The 15,733-nt window shown below is 43.2% G+C and overlaps 1 protein-coding gene across 4 annotated transcripts in view; it reads left to right on the forward strand.

The window, feature by feature from the left end:
- The window catches only part of RUNX1T1 (RUNX1 partner transcriptional co-repressor 1), a 191,613-nt gene that overhangs the window by 89,764 nt on the left and 86,116 nt on the right, over positions 1 to 15,733 (forward strand). Inside the window, exon 1 of one of the 4 annotated variants that reach the window (XM_060243512.1) lies at positions 8,049 to 8,227. The exons of the other annotated variants lie outside the window; for them this stretch is intronic. Coding sequence (XP_060099495.1) covers positions 8,107 to 8,227 — 121 coding nt within the window. The 5' untranslated portion in view covers positions 8,049 to 8,106. Of the gene's footprint in view, positions 1 to 8,048; positions 8,228 to 15,733 lie in introns of those variants that run through there. 4 annotated transcript variants of the gene reach the window in all.

A 15,733-nucleotide genomic window follows, 5' to 3' on the forward strand; every position in this document is an offset into this window, starting at 1 on the left:
CTTGCCGAAGATGAAAAAAGGCAGATCTAACAGTGGCTGCCACCTGAGCCTCCATTGTAAGGGAGGACTCAAGGAGCACGCCTAAGCTCTTGACCTTAGGAACCGGTATCAATGGTACCCCGTCAAGGGCCAGCAGCTGGATCTCTCTCCCCGGACCGCCCCGACCCAGGTAGAGAATCTCCGTCTTCGTCGGATTCAATTTCAGCCGACTCAGTCTGAGCCAAGAGGCCACGGCTTGTAACGCCAGGTCTAGATTTTCCAGGGTACAGTCAGACTGGCCACCCATCAATAGATAGAGCTGGGTGTCATCCGCATATTGATGGCAACCCAGTCTGTACCTCCTGACAATCTGGGCAAGGGGCGCATATAGATATTAAATAGCATCGGGGATAGGACCGCTCCCTGCGGCACCCCACAGCTAAGAGAGTGCCTCTGGGATGCTTCCTCCCCTATCACCACCCTTTGTCCCCGATCTTGGAGAAAGGTCAGCCACTGTAAGGCCAATCCCTGAATCCCCACATCGTCAAGGCGGCTAGTCAGTAGCTGATGGTCAACCGTGTCAAAAGCGGCTGACAGATCTAATAACAACAGCACTGCGGAACCACCATGGTCCAGATGTTGCATAAGGTCATCTATGAGGGCGACCAGAACTGTCTCCGTCCTGTGACCTGGCCGGAAGCCGGACTGGAATGAATCCAGGATGATCTTGATGGGCTGGAAAACTCAGCTAAAACAAATAAAATGAATTTTAATGAGGTAAATGTAAAGTTCTGCATTTAGGTAGAAAAATCCAATGCATTATTATAGTATGGGAGAGACTTGTCTTGGCAGTAGTTTGTGTGAAAAGGATCTAGGGGTCTTAGTGGACCATACGCTGAACATTAGTCAGCAGTGTGATGCAGTAGCTAAAAAGGCAAATACAATTTGGGGCAGTATCAATAGAAGTATAGTATCCAGATCGCATGAAGTGACAATATCACTTTACTCTGCTCTGGTTAGACCTCATCTAGAGTATTATGTTTAGTTTTGGGCACCATAGTTAAGAAGGATATAGATAAGCTGGAACATGTCCAGAGGGAGGGCAACAAAGATGTTAAGGGTCTGGATGAGTCCTATGAAGAAAGGTTGAAAGATCTGGCTATGTTTAGCCTGGAGAGGATATGACTGAGAGGTGATATGATAACCATCTTCAAATATGTAAGTAGTTCGCCAAACCACATCTCCCAATAAGCATACTCCCAGGTGCCTTCTCCTTATGGTATCCCCCACTTAGGACTGTCTATTACAATTAGGTCACAGACTTTTTTTTAACTGGGGTGGAGGAGTGTTCTTTCATTTGGAATGGCCTACCAGATGGGTACATAGAACAACTTCACTTGGTACATTTAGGGTGGCATGGAAGGCAATTTTATTCCAAGGAGCATTTGGTGGAGGGTAAACTGTTTTCTGCATTTTTGGCTTTGTTTTTATTGTGTGTAATCTGTGTGTAATTATTTGTAATTTAATTTGTAATCTGTTGGAGGTGGGTTAATTCTCTGTCCTTTTTTAACTTGTGCATGTTAATCTTCACATCTTAAATTTGCTAATTTGACTAGTATGTTTTGTGTCATTGCAGCCTGTTTTGGCATCTTGAGTCTGAGGAGAAACGGCAAGATAGAAATGTCTTAAATAACTAAGGCACAGTTGGCCATCCATATTGGGCTGTTGTAAAGATTATTCAATGGATATAATTGAGATGCATTAAACAGTCGTACACAGGTAAATATTAGAATGTCATTAATATTTACAGATGGGCAGCCGTGTTGGTCTGAAGCAATAGAACAAAATTTGAGTCCAGTAGCACCTTTAAGACCAACAAAGTTTTATTCAGAATGTAAGCTTTTGTGTACATGCACACTTTGTCAGACAATGAAATGGGTTACAGTGAGCATTGCTACATATAGCTGGTGGGCAGTGGTTAACCATGCAAAATAGTACAAAGTTAGAATCCAGTGGGAAAAACAAAACAAAACTGATGCTATCCAGACCAAACTTGTTATTCTTTCAATTTGTTAATTTCATCAGTTTGCCTGGGTTTTAACTTTGTACTATTTTGCAAGAGCTCTAGGAGGAAGTTATATGTAGCACTGCACAGTACACCATTTCATTGTCTGATGAAGTGAACATGCACACAAAAGCTTACATTCTGAATAAAACTTTGTTGATCTTTCAGGTGCTACTAGATTCCAACTTTGTTCTATTAATATTTACAGTGTCAGTAAGGCTAACAAATTTAATTGTGTAGGTAATAATAACTGAATCAATCATACTAACAAATGGCTGTTCTTATGAAGTGCTTCAGTCTGAAAGTCTTTATGATGACTGTGGCATTGCATTAGTCCAGTATTACAACTTGTAATGTTAATCTATTGCTGTTATCCTCATCTGAATTACTCAGCTGATAGTAGTTACAATAAGTAGTTGTTAAATACCTGTGAATTTAAAGAATGGCAGATAGAGGGTGTCATGTATTGAACATAAGTTACCCGGCTGCATGGCGATCGCTACTGAAGGCGACCCCCTGGGTCCCCGGATGGAGCTCGCAATTCGCCCTGCCCATCAAGATCTGTGGCAGGAAGTTTGACCGACCAGGATTGGCCTGGTCGAATGAGGGGGCTGTTCCGGGTACTGTATATAAGTGGGGCCCGGCCCGCGTGTTCCCTCTCTTGTAATGTGCTACGAATAAACTATGTTGCCTTCAAATCGTCTTGGTTCTCAGTACATTACAGAGGGGGTAAGGTATTCCCAACCTGGAATGACACCTAAAATTTGCCGTTTCATATCACCTTGGAAATAACCAAAACAACCCAAAGAAGAAAAAGAATGTGCACTCAAGTTGTAACTGATTTATGGGTATCCTATTCACAGTGCATTCCAGGAAGGAGATGAGTAAAGATGGTTGGTCATTGCTTTCCTCTTCATAGCAGCCTGAGTTTGCCTTGGTGGTCTTTAATGCAAGTACTTCCTGTGGCCAACCCTGCTTAGCACCTAAACTTTTATGAGATGGGGCTAAGTTAATAGGTTTGTCAATTCCAGGTTGGGAAATATATGGAGATTTTGGAGGTGGAGCCTGAGGGGGATTCAGTTTGGGGCATAATGCCTTAGAGTCTAACGTCCAAAACATCTGTCTTCTCCACGTGAACTGATACCTGTTGCCTGGAGATCGGTTGTAATAGCTGGAAATCTGCCAGCCACCACTTGGAGGTTGGGAACCTTATAGACTGAGCTTTTTCAGGTATGTTTGAGCTTAATGGAGCTTAATGGCTGGTAAAGAAAGAGCCAGCTGGAGCCTTGTAGCAGGAGCTGGCCTGACTGTGAGCTCCCACTGTCCTTTGCAGGCAGTAGAGGCAACATAAGCAGTCACTGTATCTACCATCAACTGAAAACAGTGAGGGGAGATCTGGCCTCCAGAAGCATTCCTTGTTTGGGAAAGGATGGTTTCTCACTGGCTATAGGGCTGTTTCACACATATATAAGCAGTCATACTTTTATGGCTAAAAAAACCTGTTATGGATATTTGATCACTGAACTCAAAACAATGTGTAGTTTGACCTCAAATTGCATTACAGGTATGCTCAAGGTTTCTGATATTTGATAGCGAAATATAGCAGCAGAATTACAAATGGTAGAAACGTAGAAGGGATAGACTTATTACTTCTTTCAATTGTAACACTTCTTCAGCTGTTAAATCCAAAAACTTACTAAAATCAATTGGGAAAAAATCAAGAGCTCTAGGAGGAAACATTGCCTCACAACCAGCAGGAAGATCTAACTGATCGCATTTAAGAAAGTTCTGTTTATTTTGTGTTGCCAGATGGTACTGTTACTTTCAACAGTATTCCAAGGTATGTTGATCAGCTTTGACAGGGTTTGTTTAAGCTTACTGTTTCTTATATTGACAACACATTTCTCTCTCAAATGTGCAATATTTCATTTTGTTTCAGAAGAAAAAAGGCATTCCATTATTTAAATGAAAATACAATAAAATGAGATAAAACACCACTTCAGAATAATCTTTTAGCTGTGTAGTAAGATCTTCTTCAAATTGAGAGTCGTGATGAACCAACTGAGGCTATCCTAAAGTAAATTATTTATCTAATGTGTGTCAAGAAGTGACACTTTCACAGCCCAGTAAAGTTCAAGGCATTAATTGGAAGGGATAATGAATTAGAAATCTGTGCATACTGATTGGCAAAGGTCTGCATTTTGTTGAAGTGATCCTGTTTGCCTCCAGTCATCTTTTGAGCATATGATGTTACCCTACACTGAGTCAGCTAAGCAATTTTTCTTGGTTAGTACTGTCAGGGTCCAGGGTCTCAAGCAAGCGAAGTTCCTTCCCAGTTCCTGAATTCTTTAGTAGATTATGCAAGGAAATGAACTTGTAAAATTTCTGGTGCTGCTCATGATGCCACACTCCCCCATTCTGGAGGATATATTGGAGGATATATTGAGCTTCATATGCAGCTTCACATACAGAGACAGTTAGGTGGACAAAGCTCTTCTTGGTAAACTCAGAGGGAAGCTTGCATGGAACTTCTCCCTTCATTGAAGTATGTGTGGAAGTTGGTTGAATATATGCAGTGCTGGCTTGTGTTAGACAATAGCAAATGGGATTCAGGGAAGAGATTTTTAAAAAAAATTCTCCTTCCTTTCTTCAAGGCACTCAGTGAAGCATTTCATAGTGATATGTGATTCTCTCTTCCATGATAATCCCATAGGATATACTTCTGAATACCAGGTCCTGAGAGATAAACAGGAGTGGCCACCACCTTATTTATGGCCTGATTGTAGTTGGAACACTATGCTTTACTAGATGGACATGGGCCTTACCAACCAAGACAGGTATTGTTTTTAGGCTGGATAAACAGAGAGAATAACTCACCCAGCATGAGTTTTAGTGCTGAGCAGGTATTTGAAGTTCAGACTAATCTAGTAGCATGTCCAACATATTCTTGAAAAACATATAAAGATGTTTCATTAATTGTAGAATGGATTAGAGCAATATTGCTAGGATGAGGGAAATGAAAACATTTATAATCTCCTTTGTATCTTACCCTTTGTATCTTACGCCTTTGTATCTTATACCTCCAAGGAATCACATCAGCAAAAAACACAGACATAGTTACCAATTGCTGGTGCAGGCCCTCTTGGCAATAGAAAAGCAAAGTCTTCCATTGGACTTTTCCTACCTGTTAATCACAGCCATATCTTCCCTCATTGTCTAGAAAAAGGGAAGGTGGAATGGGTCTTTTCTCACTGCATAATGTAATCAGCAAACTGAGAGCTAGTTTGGTGTAGTGATTAAGTGTGTGGACTCTTATCTGGGAGAACTGGGTTTGATTCCCCCCTCCTCCACTTGCACCTGCTGGAATGGCCTTGGGTTAGCCATAGCTACCACAGAGGTTGACTTTGAAAGGCAGCTGCTGTGAGAGCCCTGCTCAGCCCCACCTACCTCACAGGGTGTCTGTTGTTGAAGGAGAAGATAAAGAAGATTGTGAACCGCTCTGAGTCTCTGGTTCAGAGAGAAGGGCGGGGTATAAATCTGCAATTCTTCTTCTTCTTCACGTTTTGCTTTCTATTTCTGTAATGAAAAGGTGTAGAGATTTCTTTGATTTTTTAAAAAATGAACTCGGAATCTGGGCCATCTACAGAATAGTGTGAGAAGCTAGTATGGCATACTCATTAAAGTATCCAGCTAGGATCTGGGAGAACCAATTTCAGATCCCCACCCTGCCATGAAAACTTGCTTGAGTGACTTTGGGCCAGTCAGTACAACCTACCTCACAGGGTTGTAGTGAGGATAAAATAGAGAAGAGGAGAACAATGTAAGTCATCAAAGCAATAGGGCAACACTTTTTAAGACCCATTCAAAAGTATGTTTATTTTTGAATGCTGGTTGCTGAATGCTAGAGGTAGGCAGTGTGGTACCTGTTGTTAATCCTAAAATTGTTAATCCTAAAGTTAATCCTGCATGGGAGGCAGTGAGGCTGCCTGGGGCACCATGCATCCTTGGGCCGGGCCTGACAGAGCCTGATATGTATTGGGGTCATGTGCAATTTTTATTAGCATTTTTTAAATGTTGATGCCATCACAGATAACTTGCCATCTTGTATGTTTTGACCTTTATAGGGTTGCTTACTATAGGGTTGCTTACTATAAAGATGGCTAAAGGCAAAATGAAATAAAAGTCACAAACCATTTATAAGCTCCTCAGGTCTTTAGTGCCATAATACTCCCTTAAGTTGTGGGGGTGAATCCAGCCAACTTTTCCACCCACTTTCACCCAACTCCCCTTTTTACTACATTTCCTGGCTCACATGGGTTTTGCCTATGCAGATCCCTTCCTCCTTTTTTCATCAACAGAAAAGCTGATTGTATCCCTCCCATAATTGTATCCATTTTATTGCCTTCCTGTCCTTTTTTATTACACCTCTCTCATCCTATATATGTGTCATGTTGCATTCACTCCTCCAGCTTTACTCTCCTCTGATCAAAAGCCTTTATTTTCTTTTAACTTTACTTTCAGCTCTTCCCCTTACACGGTTGATTTTACAAGATGAAAATCTCATGGTGCATATTAGAAGGTGTTCTTTATTTGTTATGGCTCAGGTATTTCCTCACTGTTGTTAATCCGTCTTCTTCTTTTACATTCATCACTGCCCCCTCTCACCAACACTATTATTCCTAATGAGCTCAAAAGAACTTTGTAATCTCACATAAAATATAAATGATGCTTTCTAAATTGATGGATATTTATTTTCTGGTGTCAAGTGAAGTTAATAGCTAATTTGGTCTTACATGGAAACAAAAAATATAGACAAGGTAGTATAAAGGATTTTCCTTGTGTGTTTATATGAATGCTGTATAATGGTACTGAAAGGTTCATACTAATATCATTTGATGAATTCTTCTAATTATCATTTGAAATATTGTAGGCTTTAGTTTGGACAGTTCCCTTGTAAAAAGAAAACATTTGGTTTTCTGTTTTGTTAAATACAACTCAGTTATAATTTATACTTATTCTTGGGTGATTTCTAATCGCTCAATCCACCTGCATTTCAAATATCTCTGTAAACCAAAGAACCAATGTGGTGCGCTGGTTACAATGTTGAACCAGCATCTAGGAGACTCATGTTCCAGTTGCCACTCAGCCAGTCACCTACTCCCAGCTTAACATACTTCAGAGGGTTGTTGTGAGGATGAAATGGAGAAGTGAATGATATAAGCTGCTTTGAGGCAGCTCCCTTTGGGAGAGAAAAGTGGAGTATAATAGAAGTGATGAAATAAAGATGAAATGTTTTATACTGTTAACTTTCACTGATGTTTGTCTAAGTACAAATAAAGATGAGTTGTCAAGAATTATCAGGCAAATAGTTTTTTGAGCAGAATAACTACTGTAGTTCTAATCAAATGTAATGGGAAATAAACCCATCACCCTTCTAAGTAAGGCTGTGATCACACACACCAAATAATGCATTTTTAATCCACTTTCAATGGACTTTCCAACTGGATTTTACTAGATGAATTGGCAAGATCCAGTTGGAAAGTCCATTGAAAGTGCATTATTTAGTGTGTGTGTTTGCAGCCTGAGTGTGTTTTGGAATGCATTTGTGAGGTGGGGAAAGCATGATGGGCACTTTTCCAGACATCTCAAATTGTCCCATGATACCCTCCAGAACACATAGGTTTTTGGTTTCTATGGTGACCTGGATGGCCCAGGTAGGCTAATCTTCTCAGATCTCGGAAGCTAAGCAGGGTTGGCCCTGGTTAGTACTTGCATGGGAGATCACTGAGGAAGTATAGGGTTGTGATGCATAGGCAGGCAGTGGCAAACCACCTATGAATGTTTCTTGCCTTGAAAACCCTATGAGGTCACCATAAGTTGGCTGTGACTTGACAGCACTTTCCACAACCACTATGGTGAATCCAAAGTATTTTACAGTGTGTGTGATCAATGTTCCTGTTCAAAATCAACTGCACACCAAGTTGTTTTCTTACATTCTCTACAGGTAATGGAATTTGATTGAAGTGATTATCTTTGGTTAAAGTTCATCCTCAGATCTATAAATGAAGAAAAAGGCAGGAACAGTTTCTGTATACCCATTGCTGTGGGACTGTGTCAAAGGTGTTAGGCCTTTACAACTTGAGACAGCAGAGGATCTTGAACTGGTGATCCAAAATATGCCACGTGAGTATTTAGGCCATCCATACCTACTCAGATCTGGCCAAAAGAGAAAAATCTGGGGAGACTAGCCCAAAAAAGCTTTCTTGTACCAGTAGGTCAGAACAGGTTGGTGATGCCTATGCAAACTTTCAAGCTTACTTATTGGTGTAAACTTAAAGAGGCGGTGGTCCGCCCCCTCCTGAACGTTAGATCCGGCCGAATTGGCACACTATCAGCCGGTCTCAAATTTACCCTTTTTGGGTAAACTTATTGAGAGGGCAGTGGTGTTGCAGTTACAGAGTTTCCTGGAGGATGCTTCCATTCTCGATCCCCATCAGTCAGGCTTTTGTCCGGGTCATGGAATGGAGACAGTGCTGGTTGCTCTGGTGGATGATCTTCAGTGGCATCTGGATCGAGGCAGCTCGGCGGTACTGATGTTGATAGACCTATCGGCAGCGTTTGATACGGTCGACCATCGGTTACTGACTTGCCGTCTCGCCGACGCGGGGATTCAGGGGTTGGCCTTACAATGACTTTCCTTGATGGCCGGGGACAAAGGGTGGCAATTGGGGGTGAACTGTCCCGGAGGCGCATGCTTGATTGCGGGGTGCCTCAGGGGGCAGTGCTCTTCCGATGTTGTTCAACATCTATATGCGCCCCCTTGCCCAGATTGCCCGGAGGTATGGGTTGGGTTGCCACCAGTACGCTGATGACACCCAGCTCTATCTACTCATGGACAGCTGGCCTGGCAGTGTCCCAGAAAATCTGGACCTGGCATTACAAGCCGTGACTAGATGGCTCAGGCTGAGTAGATTGAAGCTAAATCCAGCGAAGACAGAGGTCCTCTGCTTGGGTTGGCATGGTCCGGGAGGGGAAATTCCCCTACCATCCTTTGATGGTGTGCCCCTAACAGTGGCACACAGGGTCAGGAGCTTGGGAGTATTATTGGAGCCTGCCCTAACTATGGAGGCCCAAATAGCAGCCACTGCCAAGTCTGCATTTTTTCATCTCAGGCGGGCAAGGCAGTTGGCTCCTTTCCTGGAACATGATGATCTGGCAACAGTGATCCATGCAACGGTCACCTCAAGGTTGGATTATTGTAATGCCCTCTACATGGGGCTGCCCCTGTGCCAAACCTGGAAGTTGCAGTTAGTGCAGAACGCCACCGCCCGGCTGTTATTAGGGCTTCGGGGACTGCACTGGCTGCCAATAATATACCGAGTTCGGTACAAGGTGCTGGTCATTACCTTTAAAGCCCTATATGGCCTGGGACCTGCCTACCTTAGGGACTGTCTCTCCCCATATGTTCCCCAGAGAGTGCTGAGTTCGGGTTCTCAAAATCTCCTTACAATCCCCGGGCCAAAGGAGGCCCGTCTGAAGTCAACTAGGGACAGGGCTTTTTCGATCACAGCCCCTTGCTGGTGGAACCAGCTACCAGAAGAGGTGAGGGCCCTGCGGAACCTTGAGCAATTCCACAGGGCCTGTAAGACAGTCCTCTTCCAGTTGGCATACAACTGACCGGCATCTGAATACTTCTAAGGAAGACTATGGGATAGCACATTGATGAATTGTTTATTTTTATTGTGTAAATTATTAATGTATTTTAATTCTTAATTTTATTGTTAGAATTTTTGTGTTGTGAGCCGCCCTGAGCCCGCTTCGGTGGGGTAGGGCGGGATATAAATCGAAATAAATAAATAAATAAATATTAGCAGTGCCATTCTAAACAGAATTATACCATTGAAACCCATTGACTTCAGTGGACTCAGAAGGATATAGATCTAATCTTGATGATTATTTCAGATGGCCTTATGAGGCTAAGACAGCTGCAGGTTTAAAATGACAACGATGGATCCCACAGTCTACTGTTAATCCATTTCCATTCATGATTACATCCAGTTTAGGTTACTGCAATTCATGTTATATGGAAGATGGCCTGGAGTCTTCAATTTGTATAAAATTTAGCTGTGAGATTATTTGTTGGCAAGAGTTACAATGAACCATGCCAGTCTAAAACTACACTGACTGCCTGTTTTTGTCTGGGAACAATTTGAAGTGCTGATTCTTACCATTAAAGTGCTAGGCTAAGAAGCAGGGAATTCTGAAGGAATTCGTACCAACTGATTGCTAGATAGGATCTGTATTCCAAGGACTGTTCCATGTGTCCCAATGTTATGAAGTAAGCTAGATGGCACTTTCTAAAGTTGGTCAATTGCCATTCAGGGGTGGCAACTTGATATATAGAATGCCTTCTGAGCAGAAATTCAACTGGCATCTAACTTGTTAATTTTTAGGTGCCAGATAGAGATCTTTTTATGTATTTAGGCGTTTTAGTATTGTGTTAATGGATGACCATTAGAAGTGTTTCATTGTTGACCATTTCATGGATGACCATTAGAAGTGTTTCATTGTTGACCTATGTTTGAGATATATATACAGTTCTTCTAAATATGATTGTTTTATTGCTGGAACTGTTTTATTGAGGGTTTGTATTGTTTGTTGCACATTTATCAGGCTGCTATTATATAGGTGTTTTGTTTGCTCTGTGTTGGTGCTATAATCTAAATATGAAGAATTGCTGCTTTTCTTTCTATTCGTGCCTGACAAAGGGGAGTTTTGACTCTGTAAAGTTTATACTCTGAAACTCTGAAATGCTACTGGGCTTGAACCTAGCTGTTCTACTGCAGACGAACTTGGCTACTCTCTGAAACAGCTATCCTTTTTAATTTTTTGATTTACTGATTTTTGCCATAGATTTAGTGGATTTTAATTATTTGATCTGACTGTAAATTGCCTTCAGGATCTACACAGAGAAAGACAGTATCTAAACACTCCAGATAATGCTAAGAGACCTACATGCTTTCCCCTATTACTTCTGATTGAATCAAAAAGTAAGAGGCCAGTCCATTTTTTCATAGCCCTTTCATGTACCTTAGATGGCCCCATAGGCTGTTTGCATTGTTAGTGGCCAACACGTCGTTTTTCACAATTGTTGTTACTTCCAGTTCTGTGAAGGAACACATGCCTCAGTCCCATGTTGTTTTCTTTATGTTCATCATTCACAACTCTCAGGCAATTCCTACCAAATCTGTGTTGTGTTATATGAGAATATATGCCCTTTAGGGCAATACCGTGGCCTGTGGCTGTCCTTCAGAACCCAGAGAAAGCTCCACTGCCCAGTTATCTCAGTTTTATAGCCGCAGTTCTTTCTCTTCTGTATTCTGCGTGCTTGTGGGAGCTCAAATGGATGCCTTGGGCCTGGACACCATAATGAAGCTGCCTGGGAGAGTTGTATATAAACGGTTGTACTTGTTTATATCATTTAGCTTTTGTTGATGCAAGAAAAAGCTATAATTATTGGTCACATAACTATATGTTCTCAGTGAGGCAAGCAAAGAAACTGGCATAAAGCATATTCTTTTAAATGTAATAACTGATTTATTTCCCTATGCATTTTCTCCTCAAAGCCTCAGTTGTAAATGCAAATTAGATGTCTTTAATGTTGGCTAGTTTCCTCTGCTTCTCCCATTTCACTGAAGCCAGATGGAGCTACCCACACCGTTACTTTATTGATAAACTTTCACAAGGATGAATGTTAAAGAAAATGAACCACTGCTCAAAAAGAGGGGGGAAGACATCTTTATTTTGGGAATGGAGTTTTAGGAAGGAGGCAGCTCTGCTGAAGTTTCCCCCCCCAAGTCAGAATGAAGAGTCGGACACAAGGTATTGGTACAACTAAGGGCCACTTTATTAAGTATAATAATAAATGGCAAGGGCAACAAGAAATGCAGCCTGGTCAGGGGTCTCAACAGACTGCTCCCCTGCCATTAGTGGGTGAGAGACCCAGCCCCCCGGCCGGAGCTGTGTGGCACAGCTCCTGCCAGGCCGGCCCAGCAAGGAGGCAAGCCCCAGAGGGCCCAATCACCAGACGCACATCTCAGTGGAAGGCACCCTCTAGTCGAGCCTCCAGGACGGTCTGCATTCTCACACCCCAGGTCATCAAACCCTAAGGTTGATCCTGCCAGACCCCTAACTCCCCAAAAGGGGGATGCTTTCTGGTCCTCCCCTAGCCGCATAGAACCATAAACCCATTAACAACCTGCCACTTCTAAGGCCAAGTCTCTATTTAGGGCTTAGCACCCACCGGGAGACCCAAGGCCACCCGAAGCCCTTGCCGGAGATCTCTCAAGAAAAGCAAGTTACCTTTTTCAGAGAGATGCACCCCATCCCTTCTGTAGAGGTCAGGAAATTTCATAGAAATATCCGGGTGCGGCAGAAAGTGGCCCAACCCCCCTTCCAATGCCTTCCTAATTTCTTTGTTAGCTTTGTAACGGGCCTTTTCTATACCTGCAGGGTCCCAAGCACTACGCCAAACAAGGTGGGGGATCATGGCTGACCAAATTATAGTGGTCCTGGACCAGCTCTCCCTAATGTACCAAAAATCCTCATGGGCCTGCAAGACCAAAGCCTTGCCTTTTACTAGCCCTAGATCATTCCCTCCCAGGTGGATGATTATAACCTCAGGAAGAGGGCCCGCATTCCCATGAAATAACAATGGCAGCAGAACAGGCCACTGAAGACCCCAGCGGCCACACCATTCTACAGTAACATATTGGCTGAGTCCCAGCTGAGAGCCGACCGAAGTTCTCCAAGCCTGATGTGCGGCCCAAAACACATAGCTGTGTCCACAGACGAGAACTCGGCTCCTCTGGCCGGAAACAACAGCATCTAAAAAAGAAAAAACAGTCAAACTAGAAAGAAGAACCATAACATCTCAATTACAAATAAATTAAGCTAGGAACTGAGCAGAGGGCGAACATAAGATTTATAGGCCGATGACCGCCAACGGCCCAGGTGCTGAATGGAGGAAGACTGAATGGTCAGTCTTAGAGCATCGAATGGTAATGACCGCCTTACCCTCAACTAACCTCAGGTCCTGTAGCAACAAAGCATTATCAGAAACATCATTTCTGGAGCCCACCACTAACTCACTAACTCTAAAGGTCCCCAAAAAGGCAACCAGGGAAGCAGCATGAAACAATGCAGACTCAAAATAAGATGCACACACTGTGCCCCAAACCCCCTTCAAACCCTTAAGAATCAGAGGTGAAATAGGCTTCCTAGTATCGATATTAGTCCCAGCCTCTCTGGCCCATCCCTCCAGCATCTTTTGAAGCCAAAAGTCTGCTGTTTCCTCCTTGTATCCCAACGCCTTGCTAACAAAAGCCAGAGCAGACAGGTGTCCCCTAATGGATCACACGGCCAATCCCTTACCTTTTAGAGAAACACAGTAGTGGAGCAACTGCTCCACCAGGAGGGGCCCAACAATGTGATACCCTACTTCAGCCTAAAGTCCTCAAACTGCCGCACAGCACGTTCGTAAGACTTCCTGGTGCTATGTGCAATGGCTAGGCCTATCGCTGTGCAGGTCTTGGCTCTCCAATCAGCCATAGCTCCTAGGGCATTGGCACTGGCTCTCGATTGGCATCTGGGGCCAGCTGACGAAACCTCTCCGTCTATTTAAGAGAAAGCGCGTCAGCTACCCCGTTATCTACCCCAGGAACATGCTTGGCTAAAAACAATATGTTAAGCCACAGACAGCGCAGAGTGAAGGCCCTCACCAATTTCATAACCCTTTGAGATTTGGATGAAAGGAAATTAATGACATGGACCACTGCCATGTTATTGCACCAAAAACGAATTGTGCGATTGGCCATATAATTCCCCCACAGCCAAACTGCAACAAGAATGGGAAAAAACTCGAGAAACATTAGATCTCGGTTCAAACCTGCCCGAGCCCATGACTGGCCATGCGTCCACGCACCAATGTCTGTGGAAATAAACCCCAAAACCTAAAGACCCAGCAGCATCAGACATGACCAGAAGCTCTGCCTCAAGCCTCATGTCATCTCTCCCCCCCCAAAAAAAAAATCCCATTAAAGGACTCTACAAATTCTTGCAAATCCTCCCTCATGCAGGAGGCCTGCCATAGCATCACATAGCCTACGAAGAAAAGCTTGTCCAGGAGCAACCACTTTGCAAGCAAAGTTAAGATGCCCAACCAGCTGCTGGAGCTCAAGCAAGGTGACCTTTTTCTTAAGAAGAAAGGAATCAATCCTACTCCTCAAATCTTCCACTTTTTGAATAGGAATTCTGGACAATTGCGCCAGGGTATCCAGCTCAATCCCTAAAAAAATAAGTTTTGGGGCCAAACCTTCCATTTTTTCCTGCGCCAATGGAACCCCCAGTTTAGCAGCCAGCTCAATGAAGCCAGACAACAGCCGTGTGCAACGCCCAGTCCCTGCAGGATCCACAAAGAGGTAGTTATCCAAATAATGAACAACATCCTGAGATCCAATTTTTTTGCGAACAGCCCATTCCAAGAACGTGCTGAAACACTCAAAAGCCGCACATGAGACAGAACAGCCCATTGGCAAAGCTCTGTCCATGTAAAATTGCCCCTCAAAGGAAAATCCTAAAAGCTCAAAATCAGCCGGATGGACAGGTAGAAGGCGAAACGCAGACTTAATATTGCATTTAGCCATCTCTGCCCACTTTCCGCAGCCTCGCACAATGCCCATGGCCTGATCAAAGCTGGTATACCTAACTGAGCATAAAAGCTCAGGAATCCCATCATTAACTGACGCATTTTTGTGAAAGAAAAAGACTGTGGGCTCAGCCATTAACTCTAGTTGGGAAACAGGCTACACATCTTGCCAGGTGGAGCTACCATATTTATAGGAGGGGCTTCAAAAAGTGAATGGAAGTTAATGGAAAATTAGAACCTTCCACATAACTAATATAAACTTCTATGAGTCCCTTGCCAGTCTGAACAATATTATTACTGCTACACTGAATAAGGCGTTTTAGCCTCTAATGGACACTTTCTATAAGTAACTAAATAAATCAATAAATAACTTAAGGAGGATTTTTTCAGGAGTACTTCAGTGTAAGAGTTTTACCAGGGTAAGACTTTTATGAGCAGAAAAGAGATGGGCAAAGTTTGGGAACCTATTGGGAGGAGGCATATATTACCAGTTTAAAAAACAATACAGAAATCTTGTCTTCATTCTTCACATGAATTGCCACAAATGAAAACACCTGTTCCTTTAGAATGATTCTTAGGTGGTATAAAATAATGTTCCAAACAGAAGAAGATGATATTGGATTTATATCTCGCCCTCCACTCCGAAGTCTCTCAGAGTGGCTCACAATCTCCTTTACCTTCCTCCCCCACAACAGACACCCTGTGAGGTGGGTGGGGCTGGAGAGGGCTCTCACAGCAGCTGCCCTTTCAAGGACAACTTCTGCCAGAGCTATGGCTGACCCAAGGCCATGCTAGCAGGTGCAAGTGGAGGAGTGGGGAATCAAACCCGGTTCTCCCAAATAAGAGTCCACGCATTTAACCACTACACCAAACTGGCTCTCCAGTTTTTGTGGGAAAAGCCTAGCAGGAACTCATTTGCATATTAGTTCACACTCCCTGATGACAAGCCAGCTGGAACTGCGTTCCTGCTCAAAATAAGCCCT

The sequence above is a fragment of the Heteronotia binoei genome, chromosome 7 (genome assembly GCF_032191835.1).
Source record: "Heteronotia binoei isolate CCM8104 ecotype False Entrance Well chromosome 7, APGP_CSIRO_Hbin_v1, whole genome shotgun sequence".
Lineage (NCBI taxonomy): Eukaryota > Metazoa > Chordata > Lepidosauria > Squamata > Gekkonidae > Heteronotia > Heteronotia binoei.